This window comes from Sceloporus occidentalis, unplaced genomic scaffold, assembly GCF_023333645.1.
Source record: "Sceloporus occidentalis isolate IW3139 unplaced genomic scaffold, rSceOcc1.0.p SCAF_145, whole genome shotgun sequence".
NCBI classification, from domain to species: domain Eukaryota; kingdom Metazoa; phylum Chordata; class Lepidosauria; order Squamata; family Phrynosomatidae; genus Sceloporus; species Sceloporus occidentalis.
In genome coordinates this window covers 1,971,910-1,989,374 of record NW_028317125.1, presented here as the reverse complement: position 1 = coordinate 1,989,374, position 17,465 = coordinate 1,971,910, and the positions used below count along the sequence as shown (strand labels likewise).

At 39.2% G+C, this 17,465-nt stretch overlaps 1 protein-coding gene across 1 annotated transcript in view; it reads right to left on the bottom strand.

Moving 5' to 3' along the window:
• The window catches only part of LOC149280868 (cytokine receptor-like factor 1), a 42,597-nt gene that overhangs the window by 10,541 nt on the left and 14,591 nt on the right, over positions 1 to 17,465 (bottom strand). Inside the window, exons 2-3 of the mRNA XM_089500040.1 lie at positions 3,838 to 4,116; positions 46 to 175 (exon numbers count right to left, since the gene is read on the bottom strand). Of these exons, the coding sequence (XP_089356166.1) occupies positions 46 to 175; positions 3,838 to 4,116 (409 nt within the window). The remainder of the gene's footprint in view (positions 1 to 45; positions 176 to 3,837; positions 4,117 to 17,465) is intronic.

The following is a 17,465-nucleotide window of genomic DNA, read 5'->3' as shown; positions in this document are numbered from 1 at the left end:
GGTACCACAAGCGAGGGAGGTGTGAGTTAATAAGAAATCCCATACCTTAATTTGTATTTCAAAGTGTAGTTTGTATGCAGATAGGTTTCTCCTTCACTCCCAGGAACCCATTTGCAAGTTAGATCTTTCATATTTTTCGACCAACAGGTTATGTTAGTGGGTTTTTCTGGTGGTACTAAAATGAAAACACAACAAAATTAATGTTAATATAATTATTAATATCCACATCATATGTTACTAAAGAATAACTTTTTGCATCATAAATAAACATGTTATGGATATTAATATAAAGACAAAATGTATGCAAATCTGACAAACTTACAAAACCACTTCCTTTAATACTAGTATAATACTGCCATGTCAAATATACTTTATCAAGTACTTCTTAATCAGAAAGATTTAGGCACAAACAAATGTAAAATATTACAAAAATTTAAAAAAGGATAATTCATTTGAAATTAAATAGTTACTTTTTATATTTTTAATATACACAGTAATCATGATAATCATAAATTATATAAATTATAAATATTTTGTAATAAATAAAATACTGACTATATATGCTCTAAGTTCATAAGGGAAAAGAAAAACTCCAGTATGAAAGTGCAAAGATCATAAATATACACTTATAATAAGGTTATATACATATAATACTAAGACTAAGAAAAAAAAACTGGTTATATGCATTTAAATAAAATGCCAGGAACAGTAAAATTCTGCTTTTAAAATGCTTTTCCTGTAAATGTGTAGGCAAATTCCTCAATGCTATGCACAGTGAATATTCCCTGTGGGTGGCCACTTCTGTCCACAAAAATTCCACAGACGCAGGGCTACGGGAAGCACTTGCTTAGAATAAATAAAACAGTTTTAATTGCTCATTAAACCGTACAATACCTACAGTTGCCAGACCTCCCATTTAAACAAGTATTTGCTGACGATACACAACTGATTCTAAACATTGGTACTGGGCTATAGGATTGGGCTATAGATGTTGATTTCATGATTTCAGAATATAGTGGCTATAAAGGCGGGTAATATTGAACACATTTAATATATATTAAAGTTTAATAAATATCTAATATGCTGTGTCTTGCTGTACATTTAGAGGTTTACTTTAATGTAAAGGGTATATATTATGATATTCGCTTTACCCTTAAGGAACCAGTACAGTTATTAGATGTATTACATAAAACAGCCCTTACTTCCCTCCCTGATGCATATCAATGAAAATAAATCATCAGTAAAAGGTTTAAATAACAAAGTAAATAATATAACAAAAATATTGCACATGTCAAATTCATGGGTTTTATTTATATACAAATATTGTATATTTGTATTGCTTCCATATAATTGCCAAAGGGGAATTTATTTTTTAGAAGAACGTAGATATATAGCATAACCTGCATGTTATACATCTGTCAAGGAAAATAGATAGTTGTGAACAGAAATGGATTATTTAATGTCAGCTGTCATTTCTGTAAATTTTTACATTTTGGCCCCAGGAAGAAAGTTATGTATGAATTGACAGGCATTGAGGAGCTGAGACTTGTTAGATGACCTAAGTCCATCAACTTGTATAATAATGCGGTTTTTAGTAAGCCTATTTTGCTAAAATAATATAGAACACCTGATGTGCAGATATTCCTTGGAATCTAAATATTCTAATTTCTTGCCTATACAGGTGCAATGAAAGGTATGTTGATGACTGTATATAGAATTTTAATCCCCAGTCAATGCATCCTCACAACATTGTGTATCTGTCTGTACGTTGTTTGATTTCATGTTCTTGTTAAAAAGGTTAGCTGTACAGAGGAGATGAGGAGGTTTATGGAACACCAGTGGTAGTCTTGAAATTGACAGTTTTAAACCAGTATGTAAATGCTTATTAAGCAATCCTATTATTAAAGAACTTTGGTATAGATGCCAAACTGTATTTTGAACCATCTTATTTTACAATAAATCATAGCACACTATCATGGAATAATATATTCTTTTAAGTAATGACGGTAAGTTAAAGAAAAGTTGCAATGAGAATTAAAAAGTTAGAATTGTGTAAAAACATGTTGACACGTACAAAAACTATTCATTGTTGTCACTGTGTTGCCATTTTGCACACTCATCAACCCTCACCCCCTTTTGTTTTCTTGATTTCTGTTACAAGCAAAGCAGCCAATCAGGTGCAACAGACATGTAAGGCAATTGAAAAATTTCACATGTTCAAAAAGTAGGAACTGGTGTGAGATTATGTCTGGATTTTACTACAGAACTATCTTAGTCTAGACACTATACATATATATAATATATAAAACATATTTGCATAAGAAACATTTCTTAGAAATCAGTTGCTCCTATGAATTGTCTGTGCATTCAAATCTGATATCTTTTAATAATATTCCCTTCTAGTAAAATAGTTGAAACTATTTGTCCTGTTTTTAATTTAACATTAATTTTCCAATTCTTATACTTCGTTAACAGACTTTACAGCTGTCTAACACCTAACTCAAAAGTCAGAGGCAATTCAAGTTAAGTATTCCCAGAGGAGTAATATCTTTTTGTGCCAGTGCAAATTTTGTGACTGGGCCTACACACTAGATCAGATCGATGTTTCATTACAGCTGTAACACGTTCTTTCAGACTTGTTTTCTAAAATAAATACACTCTCTTCTGTAACACATTGTTTATTTTACATGTGGTTGCTAATGGAAAGTCTAAAGAGAACCTTTTACAACAGTAAATAATCCAAAGCAATAACCTTGCCATTTGTTACTTACTGAAGTAATTGGCTTAATGGCTAAACCCTTTGAGCTTATTCAAACAATAGAAACTCAGAGAAACCCATTAAAATGTCTACAAGGGTATATGGGGCAAACTAGAAAAAACTAAGTCAAACTTTAACCAAATGTTTCAGATCTCATGCATTGTCTGAAAAGTTTCAGGTAATTAATCCAACTGACTGAAAGGCACACTTAGAGATAGTAAGTTAGAGTATTTGACCTCGGAACATGTATTGACCATGGAGCAAATCAGCTCGCAGACACCTGTTTGATTTCGAAGCACGATAGTTTTTATAAAGAGTACTTGAATTAAATGTGTTGGGTTTAAAAATGTGTAACATGGTTTTAACAGTGGCAAGCAATAAATAAGGTATACAAATCATGTTTTCAATTATGTTATTGTTGAGCATGTTTGTCAACATTATTATTAACCCCTTAAAGACAAAGCCTGTACATGTACGGGCTCAAAATGCATTGTTTTCAATGGGTTTAGGGACCGCCCATTGTCCTTAAGGGGTTAATATTATTATTATTAAAAATGTCCACATTATCTAGTGCAGTTTTACTCAACCTGTCATAGGCATGCCCTATGTGGTATTTATGGTGTTGTTACTAGGTACTTAAGTTTCATGTTACAGTTTCTGGGAGACAAATTTGAATTACGTATACTTATAGAAATTAAGTAATATTAACTACATTTGGATTAAAATTGCAGTTCCTAATAGTCACACAATGTTTCTGAAAAGGTGAAGAAACACTGACAGTGCAGATAATCAACTCATATAAAAGCTCCCTTTGAAATGGTGACCATTGGTTTCCCAAAAATGGAAAATAATTAACCCAACCTAACTTTTATACATTCAATCTGACATCTGATATTCTGCCTGTGCCCAAAAGAAAAGATGCCCTCTGTATCATCCTCCTCATGAGGCACATACTTGGTTTTTCAGAACAAGGACATTCAGAAGTTGTGTTCTGAAGTGCCTGATCTTAGCATCTACATCGTGGGGCATACAAAAATATATACATGCCTGTTTTCTAAGCCTCAGAATCAAAAACATACATCCAACATAAAGACATGAGCCCGCCAGGATTCTCCCGTCTTTGCCGTGACACACCAGGTTATCTCCTGACTGCTGCTTGGATCCATTCAAGTTATTCAAAGTCACACTCATAGCTGTGCCATTGAGTATCTTATACAACTCCGCTGGGAGCCTTCTCCCATTAAGGGTCCAGAATAGGTCATCTACTTTCAGGTTCATTTCAGGGTCCACTGAACAAGCTGCTGTTAGTGATGATCCTATCATTAGGGTTGGGTCTTGTGGGGATATTACTGCTGGATCTGTGAAGACAATGCGGATAAATATATCAAGTTAGGATATGGGATGATAGTTCGGGGCATTACATATTTATATTAATAAAAAATTTCAAAAAAGTATAAACTAGTTTATGACTGTACTGTACATGGCATGCAAATCCCACTACATTTAAGAATGCATGAGTACTGCATTATTCTATTTTTGTACATGCTTATACAGTATGTTATAATATGTGCAGGTATCATGTGTTGTTATGATGTGTTATGTTTCGCCAGTGTAATTATTAACATTGGATTTGTAGCCCTGGCAAGACCCTGAGTTCCAAATGTTGAAGATTGCATAGTTCTCATGGCAGGTATATGCTAGGAAACACCAAAGCAACTGGAGACCTATTTTTTCAAAAAACTACTTTGCTGCTCTAAAATAATGGTAATTAATCTCCTCTGTGTGTCTTTAAAATACCTCATCATGTTTGATTAAGTGTGTAATGATGTGTTTACTCAGCTTCTATTGTCAATGAATCTGATGTGTGTGATTAGTTTAGTGGTATATTTATAAGAGTTGTGTGTGTTAAACGTCAAGTAGACCACAAGCCACCTTGTCCGTCTCTTTTTCAGCTTTTAACCTTCCCCTGACCTTAATCTCCTGTAAACCCTCCTGCCTTGAAGGACTCTGAGTAGCCCTAACAAGAGATAAGGCTGTTTTGGGGATATACTTAGGAATAGGTCTTGGAACTTTTCACAGTTCTGAAGGGCAGGGGACAATGGTATGCCTCTGCCCATTAGTCGATGTAACACGATATACTATACTTTAATTTAACGATGTAGGAGAACCTGCATGTCTAATGGTGCTTGGCATATAAACTAGGCCTTGCACAAGAATAACTGCATCACAGGAAAGGGATTGTTGCCTCATGCACAACAGGTGCTTACTGCAGCCAAATGCAGTTCATTTTTAATAGGGAATTCCACTTGGAGCTGTTTAACTTAAATAGAACTATGCGTATTTTCATACTTCAATGCTTGCATAAGTGAGAACAAGAACAATAGAGAAAGGCAGAATATGTCTTTACTCGGGACCGGCCCTGCCATGGAGCAGAGTGGGGCAATTGCCCCAGGCGGCTCTTTTGAAGAGGCGGCACTTTGCTGCCCCAAGCGCCTTTTTTTTTTTTTTAAAGTGTAGGAGAGAGAGGGTGAGCCGAGTGGTTTTCGCTTATCAAGTTTTCAGTACCCGCCCGGCACCCCTCTCTCTCCTCAGCGAGCCCTCTAGCTCGGTCTCGGTGCCGGCTTGTAATGCTGAGCGCCGGAATATGACGTCATTTCCGGCGCTCAGCAGTAAAGCAGCGTGCACCACGGCAGAGCAGGGAGACTCTCGCCGCAGGACTGCTGGAATGTAAGTGAAGTACAAAGTACATAAACTAGTTTGCTTTATAAGTTTGAACATTGTATCTTTGTACACCACTTTTTTCACATTTAAAGCTGGTTTAAATAATTGTGTAAGCCATGATTTGCAGTAATTCACAGTGTAAATTACTGAAAAAACAGTGTTATTTGTTATCACAAATAATCAAAATGTTTCAATTCCAGCGTTAGCCCTCAGTTGATAAATTGTAAAACACTTTCTCCTCAAACAATACATATGTATAGTATGTATGTATATATATATATATATATATATATATATATATATATATATATGTTTATGGGTGTGTTTTACCTCTAACATTTTCTAAAATGTGAATACTATAGTCAAAGGTAATAAAATCCAGTTGTTCTTATGTTATTAATTAATGACATGTTTTTGTTGTTACCCATATATATATATATGTGCCTTGGTTTGGTTCTAGGTGAGCCTTCACCACACAGCTATGATTTTGACTTCTAGAAGTTTGTACCTTGATTTTTATTTATTTTTTAGATTTTTATCATTAAAAAAATGCATCAATAATTTTTGCAGCTTGCATTAGTCTGCCATCTGTTGGCCTTTACAAATACCTGCATGTATCAGTCATTTTTAAAACAAAAACAAGTAGCAATGTCATATTTTCTACAACGTAGTGTTCGTTCTTTTCTACCAATGGCGACCACAACCATGACACAAGGTTAAAGTAATGCACACATAAAACAAAAGTATTATAAATGAGTAATCACTCACTCATCCACAAACCAAACGTGCATTATGTACAGTATCTCACATTTTTGTAAATATTTTATTATATCTTTTCATGTGACAACACAGAAGAAATGACACTCTGCTACAATGTAAAGTAGTGAGTGTACAGCCTGTATAACACTATAAATTTGGTGTCCCCTCAAAATAACTCAACACACAGCCATTAATGTCTAAACCTTGGAAACAAAAGTGAGTACACCCCTAAGTGGAAATGTCCAAATTGGGCCCAATTAGCCATTTCCCCTCCCCGGTGTCATGTGACTCTTTAGTGTTAAAAGGTCTCAGGTGTGAATGGGGAGCAGGTGGGTTACTGGTCTCACACTCTCTTACTGGTCACTGGAAGTTCAACATGGCACCTCATGGCAAATAACTCTCTCAGGATCTGAAAAAAAAAGAATTGTTGCTCTACATAAAGATGGCCTAGGCTGTAAGAAGATTGCCAAGACCCTGAAACTTGTGTCAAAAGGCCCAAAGTGTCAATATTTAGTGTGGTGACCATTATTTTCCCGCTGCCTTAACCCTCTTGGGCATAGAGTTCACCAGAGCTTCACAGGTTTCCACTGGAGTCCTCTTCCACTCCTCCATGACAACATCACGGATCTGGTGGATGTTAGAGACCTTGCGCTCCCCCACCTTACGTTTGAGGATGCCCCACAGATGCTCAATAGGGTTTAGGTCTGGAGACATACTTGGCCAGTCCAGCATCTTTACCCTCAGCTTCTTTAGCAAGGCAGTGCTCTTTAGAAGAGGCTTCCTTCTGGGATGACAGCCATGCAGACCAATTTGATCCAGGGGTTCCTGCACAGGCTGACCCCCACCCCTTCATCCTCTGCAGCAATGCTGGCAGCACTCATACGCCAATTTTTTCACATGAAAAGATATAATAAACTATTTACAAAAATGTGAGGGGTGTACTCACTTTTGTGAGATACTTTATATGTAAAATAATGTGATCATACATAAAATAATGAATTCTGAAGAGCTCGGGGGTGAACTAGCAAAACCGTTAACTGATATATTTAACGAATCATTGGTAACGGGAGTTGTCCCTGGGGATTGGAAAGTAGCGAATGTTGTGCCCATTCACAAAAAAGGCAGTAGGGAGGAGTCGGGCAACTACAGGCCAGTTAGTCTTACATCTGTAGTGGGGAAATTAATGGAAACAATGTTAAAGGAAAGGATTGTTGAACATCTGAAGTCACATGGGTTTCAACATCAAAAACAACATGGGTTTTCCTCAGGAAGATCATGCCAAACAAATCTTATTGATTTCTTTGATTGGGTTACTAAAGTAATTGATCAAGGTGGTGCAGTAGACATTGCGTATCTGGATTTCAGTAAGGCCTTTGACACCGTGCCACATAGAAGACTTATAAATAAACTGCCATCTCTGGGTTTAGATCCCAATGTTGTTGAATGGATTAGGGAGTGGCTGAGTGACAGACAACAGAGGGTTGTAGTCAATGGCGTATATTCAGAGCAAGGTCTTGTTACCAGTGGGATACCTGAGGGATCTGTACTTGGACCCATTCTCTTTAATATTTTTATTAGTGATATTGCAGTTGGTCTTGATGGAAAGGTATGTTTATTTGCTGACGACTAGGGCTGCAACTAACGATTATTTTAATAATCGATTAGTTGGCTGATTATTTTTTCGATTAATCGATTAATCGGATAAAAAATTAAATTTTTTAAAATTTAAATAATGTAATAAAAAACGTACAATTTACACTTTCATCTCTTTATTGCAATGGCCTCTCGCTATTCACCTTATTTTACTGACATAATAAAAGCTACAAGAACCCAAACACAGTGTTTCTCAAACTAGGTTTTAATACAAAGTTATTAGTAAATATTAATTCATATGTTAACTATTTTTCATATTTAATAAAAACTGAGAAAAAAGCCTTGTTTATATTTTCTTTTATTTACCAAACTGCCCCCAGTTATGCACATCTGACCCCCAGCTTGCCACTCTGCCCCATATATGCCTTATACCTCTTATATGCCAGAGATTCCACTGTGCCCCTGATATGCCACTGTGCCCCCGATATGCCTTATACTCCTTATATGCCAGTGTTATCCAACTGAACCCCCTGATATACCTTTTACCCCCAGATATGTCTTATGCCCCCTGATATGCCTTATAACTTCCAATATGCCACTCGCCCCCATTTATGCCTTATACCTCCCTATATGCCACTGTGCACCCTAATATGCCACTCCGCTGCCCATAAATGCCCTGCACCACCCTGAAATTCTCCGATTCACCACTTTGCCTCCCCCAGATATGCCACTCTGAAATTCATTATACCCCCCATACACCACTCTACCTCCCCTATACACCACTCTAACTCCCCCAGATATGCCATTCTGCCTCCCTGAAATTCATTATACCCCACATACACCACTATAACTCATCCATACACCACTCTGCCTCCTCCCCCCTCCCATACACCACTCTGCCTCCTCCCCCCTCCCATACACCTTTCTGCCTCCTCCCCCTCCCATACACCACTCTGCCCCATCCCCCCTCCCATATACCACTCTGCCTCCTCCCCCTCCCATACTCCACTCTGCCTCTTCCCCCTCCCATACTCCACTCTGCCTCCTCCCCCCTCCCATACTCCACTCTGCCTCCTCCCCCCTCCCATACATCACTTTGCCTCCTCCCCCCTCCCATACACCACTCTGCCTCCTCCCCCCTCCCATACACCACTCTGGCTCCTCCCCCCTCCCATACTCCACTCTGCCTCCTCCCCCCTCCCATACGCCACTCTGCCTCCTGTCAGCAACGGAGGTTCACAAGACACAAGGGAGCCGGGTAGAGAGGCAGAGTGGCGTATGGGAGGGGGAGGAGCCAGAGTGGTATATGGGAGGGTGGCTCCCATACACCCCTCTGACTCCTCCCCCTCCCATACACCACTCTGCCTCTCTCCCGACTTCCTGGTGTTTTGTGAACCTCCGTTGCTGACAGGCACTTTCACTGCAGCTTCATAGAAGCCTCAGCGTAAGTGAAGGCCAGTAACAGAGGCTGTCTGTGCGATGCAGACCCCTACCAGCTGACAGAGAAGATGATCCTCTGCAAGAGACCTCGATTCTCTGTCAGCCGGTGGAGGTCTGCACGATGTGCACAGACAGCCTCCGTTACTGGCCTTCACTTACGCTGAGGCTTCTATGAAGCTGCAGTGAAAGTGCCTGTCAGCAACGGAGGTTCACAAAATACCAGGGAGTCGGGAGAGAGGCAAAGCAGTGTATGGGGGGGGGGAGGAGTCAGAGGGGTGTATGGGAGGGGGGAGAGAGACGGAAGTGAGAGACCGGCCGACAGTGAGGGGAATCCAGGTACTCTGCAGCGTTGCGGGGGATCTGGATTCGTCCCGAACCGCAGCGGAGCCATTCTCCCAAGTACCCGCGGATAACGGGTACTCGCCACTTACCTTCCCCAGTGCCCAATCTTCGGTGCCCGCGTCCGGCGGGCCCTCAGGGTCTGCTGCTCCCCATGCCGCCCCTCCAGAATAAGACACGCACACATGCCACGCCCCCTCCCTCTCTCTATGCCTCAGTGGAGATCACGCTGCACGCACAGCTCCACGTCATCAGCTGGGGCGGGGCTTGGAGAAGCGGCAAGTTTAAAACCTGAGCACTGACACTCAGCCAGTGCTCGGTTGTTGTTCCCAGCTCAGCTGTTCCCTGCTGCATATTGCGTTTTATTTCTGATTTGGTTTGTTCCTGGCTACTCTGATATCTCCACTCCTGACCCGGCTTGTCTGATTACCCTCTCGTTGCTGACTCGGCTTGTTCCTGTTTATTCTGATTTTGTCAGGAACCAATATTTCGCTGCCTGAACCATGGCTTTTTTAATACCTGTGGTGTTTACATCTGCAACCACTAGTGGCCACCCTCCACCCTCTGGAGCACTCAGAACTCAGGTGTGCCTTGTTACCTGGGTTGAGCACTAGTCTACATCCAGCTGGGCCTTATTACCTGGATTACCCTGCCTTTATGAACCTGCCCTGCCCTTTAGTCAGGGCCTTTGTATTGAAGTCTATGGACCTTCCTGCTGTGGCTCTGCACCTGTACTGTTCCTGGTTCCCTGCTATGGTGTCCTTCCAAGTGGACTCCCTGCTATTGTGTCCTTCCAAGTGGACTCCCTGCTATTGTGTCCTTCCAAGTGGACTCCCTGCTATTGTGTCCTTCCAAGTGGACTCCCTGCTATTGTGTCCTTCCAAGTGGACTCCCTGCTATTGTGTCCTTCCAAGTGGACTCCCTGCTATTGTGTCCTTCCAAGTGGACTCCCTGCTATTGTGTCCTTCCAAGTGGACTCCCTGCTATTGTGTCCTTCCAAGTGGACTCCCTGCTTTGTGTCCTTCCAAGCGGGCTGTGTGCCTTTCGTACCCTTCCAAGCGGGCTGTGTGCCTTTCGTACCCTTCCAAGCGGGCTGTGTGCCTTTCGTGCCCTTCCAAGCGGGCTGTGTGCCTTTCGTGCCCTTCCAAGCGGGCTCTCTGTCTGTCGTGCCCTTCCAAGCGGGCTGTGTGCCTTTCGTGCCCTTCCAAGCGGGCTCTCTGTCTGTTGCGCCCTTCCAAGCAGGCTCCCTGCCAAAAGACTTATTACCTGTATTTTATTTTGCCATACGTCCGGTTACTTGCTTAGACTATATTACCCTTATTTGCTGGCCCTGTTATATACATGAAATACACTGCATTACCTGGATTTCTGTTTGTGGTGTCTTTGTTTGCATAATCATGCACCGTGGGTTACATACTGAACCCCAAGTATCCCCTGCGCATGGGCTCCTACCCGACCTGATCACCCGAGTCCTGACAGATTTCTCCACTCCTGACCCGGCTTGTCTGAGGATCCTCCTGTTGCTGAACCATTGCTTGCTCCTGACTACGTTACCTTCTCCATTCCTGACCCGGCTTGCTCAACTATTCTTTGGACTCTGTCCGAACCGTTCCTGTTGCTACCTTTCCTGCATACTGGATTCCTTACCTGCATTTACCAACAGAGACATTACAACGTGTGAGGAAAGGGATTATGGGGTAATTATTTCTGAGGATTTAAAGGTAGGCAGACAATGCAGTAGAGCAGCAGGTAATGCTAGCAGAATGCTTGGTTGTATATCAAGAGGTTTTAGCAGTAGAAAGAGGGAAGTGCTCATGCCGTTGTACAGATCACTGGTGAGACCTCACTTGGAGTATTGTGTACAGTACTGGAGACCGTATCTCCAGAAGGATATAGAAATGTTGGAGAAGGGCTACTAAAATGGTTTATGGATTACAAGATAAACCCTACCAGGACAGGTTAAAGGATCTTAACCTATATAGCCTGGAAAAAAGACGTGACAGGGGGGATATGATAGAAACATTTAAATACTTAAAGGGAATCAACAAGGTAAAGGAAGATAGTTTATTTAAAAGGAGAAATACTACCACAACAAGAGGACACAACCATAAACTAGAGGGGCAAAGGTTTAATGGTAACATCAGAAAATATTACTTTACGGAAAGGGTAGTGGACGCACGCAAGCATGGGATAGGCATAAGGCCAAGCTAGATATAGGATAAGGGCAAGTACTAAAGGAAAGTACTCAGAGGTTGGGCAGACTGGATGGGCCTACTGGTCCTTATCTGCCGTCACTTTCTATGTTTCTATGTTTCCCATTATTACTTAGGTTATTACCTTGTTTTTTATGGATCTTCCTAAGTATATTAAAACTACTCAGATAATGTTTTTCTTTTTAATTTGAACAATTATGATCTAGACGTGGGCATACGTAGTAAAATCTTGACTTGTTCAGAAGACACCAAACATATAACGTAGGGTTATAAAGTCATGATCTTTGTTTGCTACAGTATTATTTAATTAAATTAGGAGAATGGTCAGATAAATTGAAGATGGGTGCTATATTGCTAATTCTAAAGTGATTCATTTGAGCAGCACTAATTGTGAGCTAAACAGGGTCAGAAATGATCACTTGAAAATAACTTAGGGATACTAGTAATATCCAGATTCTAGCTTACAAAGATCTGAAAATGTGATTATGTTTCTGGGAAAAGTATTAAGTTAGACCCAGTTTAGAATATGCAGATTCATTTTAGGCACTAATTCATAAAAATATGTGTTTGGAATGGAAAGTGTACAAAAAAAGCTACACAAATGAATAAAGGAAAAAAGGGATTTTAGTTACAGCTACATTATTTATTATTTGATTTCTTTGCTCTCTAGAAGATAGAGAGGAGACTCAGGGATGACCTAACCAAAATAGACAAATATATTCAAGGCCTGTATGAACCCCTTGAAGGGGAAAGATGCAGATGTCAAGAGGTCACTTATTATGATTAGATGTAAAGCTCTGAAACTAACTAGGGAGGTGGTGAAAGCACCGTGGTTAATTTTATGAACAAATTGGATTGTGTTTTGGCGAGAAAGGGTATTCAGGATATACATATTAATTTTTCCATGTGCTTAAATGGGCCTTTTGCCTTTACTTGGATCAATACAACTAGGGAGACCTTGGAAATTATTATCTAGATAGGCTGCTAGGCAGGGCCTTCTTTTCAGTGGTACAGAGCAGTAATTGTAAGGTATAATTATACTTTTAACAGTATATTTTTGTCCAGTTATCTTTCAGTGGCATGTGGACTGTGCTGGCACTATCCATTTCTTATCCGCCAAAAGGTTACTTTAACAGCATCTAATCTGTTTGCTTTTATGATGTTACATATTTAACTGAATAAGGTTTCCATGACCTGCATAGTCTCCGTTACTGTTGGCGTATGTAGTAAGCCAACTTTCAACTATCACTATGTTTAATTCAAACTCCTCTGTCAGTGAAAGGATTAAGGAAATAATGTACTTCCCAAGCACCTCCAGTGGCCCATGATGATGAAATTATGTTGGCTTACATGGCCTGCTTTTGTTGCTATGTGCAGGTTTGTGGTCATGCTCTGGGATTTTTTTTTTTAAATATCAGTATCTTGTGGATTTAGCTGGTGTCAAAGATGTATGAGACCTATGTGAATACAATCTGGTTGGTCGGACTGTTAAGAACAGCTTTGTTTCAGCGCATTTATGATTTTTAAAACAATGCATAGTTTTGTACAGTAAAAAGGTTTACAGGCATGATACATGTGAAATTAAATTCATAACTCATATGCCATCAGTCCAACACATTTATTCTTTAATGATCTTGAGTTACTATTAATGATGGTCCTGATTATTACAAATTTCATGAAAATACTTTAGATTGTGTGTGTGCATTGTGTGTATATATATATATATATATTTCAGAACGGTATATGTGCAACTACAGATCTAAAGGCATATCATGTCTATATATTTCATTAAACTATTAAACTTTTACAATGTCAAAAACAGTTAAACCCTTCAAGCTGTTAGATTTTACAAGACAGGATCACGGCTAGTAACAGAATAGCCATGTAGAGAGATTGCCCTATATGGAGAGCAGTTTCATTTGGCATGAGTACCAAAACTCCATCAAAATTAGGGTTCTGCATATTCCCCGTTCCACATATTTATTTTCTTGGTCCTGATTTCACCTACCCTTTCACTGCTGTAGAAGTCTGCATTAAACTAGATGTCAACATGGATAAAGAATTAACCAATTTGATAGAAATACCAATTCTATTCTTCTATAACAATGCACCATTTAACACAAAATCAAGGCTGCAATAATTATATGATACCTTTTATTGTCAATATAATAGGGTCGGCCATATTTCTTCTAAAGCAGTGGCTCTAAACAGATATTTGTTTACATTATTGTTTGTATACAGTTTAAAAAGCTTGGAGCATGTTAATGTTGTTTGTGTACAGGCCATCATATGTCCCAACATTTGAAATGGCCAGAGGTACATTTTTGTTTTAGGGATGTGGTTATAGGACTGGCTAGTTGGGCAAGGTTTACCAAAACTATTAATATGATGTGGCCTATAAGTAGCTATTTATGTAATGGAGTAAGGAATAATAATGCATTTTATTTACACAAAAAAAATATATAATATTGTGTCCTGTTTGTATATGGAATATTCTAAGCTCAAACAAATGAAGGATGTTAGTGGAGGCAAAGAGGGAATGTCTCCTGAATAATTATACATGGGAGGTATGGGTTGGGTATTTATTTACACACTTTACACACAAACATTAACATTATATTTTTGTCCCCATTATATTAGCAAATTGTAAGTAGTCAGGCCCGCATTGCATCATGGCCTATCATCCACCAAGGTGCCTTCCATGTTAACATGAACTTTCCTGTTTCCCCAGGGCCACCCATGTCCTACACAATGCATTCGTATTTAAGGTAGTGAAATGGGTGGCGTATACCAGCATGAGACTCTAGGTCCCGGCCTTATACCGTTGTTCAAGCTATACCAACAAAAAATTGTTTATTTCTAGATTGTAAATTAATTCCTGTTATATTTATATGGTGCTATATAAAAAAATAAATGATAAATATTATTATTAATTGTTAATAATAATTAATAATATATGAGAACATTGCAAAATAGGATACATCTTGACGTTATGGACACCTCACTTATTTTGTGTAAAATTCTGTATTTTCTAAAGGTGTTGGTTTGTATAAATTAGGTATCTTGAAGGTGTAACTATTTTTCTAGTGACTTGGGGGTAAATTGAGATCACCTCGCCCCTGTGTGAAAAAACACCAATCTTTACTACCATGAATGCATGACATCAAAATATTGTCTTACATACCCATGTATGCAAGACGCCACGCAGGATAAACCAAACACTTTTTATGCCAGGTAGAAAAATAAATTTGTTGCAGAATGCAATTATAGTCATATCCTATATTTTAAAGTTTGTAAATCAAACGGTTGGAGCATCCTGGCCTCAGACCTCAATGGCCCGCATTCATTATGTATTTTTCAACTCTGAAACATACCGCCTCAGGCAGTAATTAATACATCCCTCACTAACAATTTCTGAAGTAATAATAGCCCTGTTCACCCATATGTCTGTCACAAGTTCAAAAGATGTTATAGTCTAAAACACCACTCAGCCTAAGTGGAACTGTAAAATGTATGAGGATGTCTCTGCTAAAGGTTTTCTACCAGAGTAGGCCCCAATTGCCTTTTTGCTGTAACCCATTTTCATGTCACTACCTAGGACAGTCCACTTGTGAAATAAAACACTTTAAACTATGCTGCCATCGAGATAATTGTCTCAATTCATCTGCAATTACCTCTTTTTTTCAAAGAGAAATTAACTTTGACATTATGAGACATCGTTGCGGACATCTGAAATAACTCTTCTCTCAAAAAAAAAAGTTTACAAAAATAACACATGCATCTAATCCATGTAACCGTGTTCTTACGTTTTCAAAAAATATGAAGGCTTGGCATGAATGTTGCATTTTTTTTTTTTACAGAGCTTTTATAAATAATAGATCTGATTTTCATTGTAGGTTAAAATATTTAATATTTCAATCCTAAAAACTGTCTACACCGCAGCATTTATCACAGATTTCTGTCTCATTTCCTTATAGGCAGCAATACGTATTCTAAAACAGTTCACAGCACCCTGATATATGGGATACATAATTTTAGTTAAGCATACAAAATTAGTAGTACTTAAAAATGTGTCCAATAGCTGTCACTATCGTAAACATGCCAATATGTTGAATCTCTCCATTGTGCAATGTTTAATGTCTATATATTGCAGAGCAGGACGAAAGAATGAAATATATGTTGATGCTAATAAATAACACATTTTAGAAATTAAACAGAACCATACCATGCTGCGTACGCATAAAACTGTCCGGAAAGTAACGACTCTTGGCCCCATTGTAATACATGTGCCTTATTTAATCATCATGAAATCTGATTTATTTCTGTTTTGGGCCCTATGTGTATAAATGCATTTGCCCTTCCTTTATTAAAGATATGATAGACTTTGATAGAGATTTATAAATAGAGTACAGCCAATAAGCAGTTCTCTGGAACTTTCAGCCACGCTTTGAGGTGGAAGGTAGAGTAAAACAGGTCGTAGACAGCTACAAAATATTTGGCATGCTGGACAGAAAAATGTCATGTTTGAAAGGTTTTTTTTTTAAGAGGGCCACCGCTGTTAATAAAATTAGAAACGCAGTATCATTCTTACATACTTGATAGGAATTAGCAAGAATAGGGATGAGAATTTTTGCCCATTTATCCAGTAGAGCATTTGTGAGGTCACACACTGATGTTGGACAAGAAGGTCTGGCTCATAATCTCTGTTCCAGTTAATCCCAAAGGTGTTCCATGGGGTTGAGGTCAGGGCTCTGTGCGAGCCAGGCAAGTTCTTCCACACCAAATTTATCAAACCATGTCTTTATGGCCCTTGCTTTGTGCACTGGAATAGAAAACCGGCCTTCCCTGAACTATTCGTACAAAGTTGGAAGCATAGCATTGTCCAAAACATCTTGGTATGTTGAAGCATTAAGATTTTCCTTGACTGGAAGTAAAGGACCTAGCCCAACCCCTGGAAAACAGCTCCATACCATGATCCCTCCTCTACCAAACTTTACAGATGGCACAATGCAGTCAGGCAGGTAATGTTCTCCTGGCATCCACCAAACCCAGACTCACCTATCAGACTGCCAAACAGAACAGCATGATTTGTCACTCCACAGAACGCATTTCCACTGCTCCAGAGTCCAGTGGCGGCGTTTTTACACTATTCAAACTGACACTTGACATTGTACTTGGTGATATGAGGCTTGCATGCAGCTGCTTGGGCATGGAAACCCATTCCATCAAGCTCCCACGGCACAGTTTTTGTGCCGATATTAATGCCAGTGGTAGTATGGAATTCTTCAGCAGAGCATTGGTGACTTTGCCACCATGCATCTCAACACTTGGTGATCCTGCTGTTCCTAAATCCCTTTTCTCCAATAATAGCACTTACAGTTGACCGTGGAGTATCTAGCAGGGATGAAATTTCACGAACTGACTTATTGCAAAGCAATCCTATCACAATACCACGCTTAAATTCGCTGAGCTCTTCAGAATGTTTGTAAATGCAGACTGCATGGCTAGGTGCTTGATTTTATATACCTGTGCCAATGGGTCTGATCGAAACCTGAATTGAATAATTAAGATGTGTGCTCCAATACTTTTCTCTATTTAATGTAAAAGGCATACCTCGGCTGCAATTATTGTTGCCGATAGAT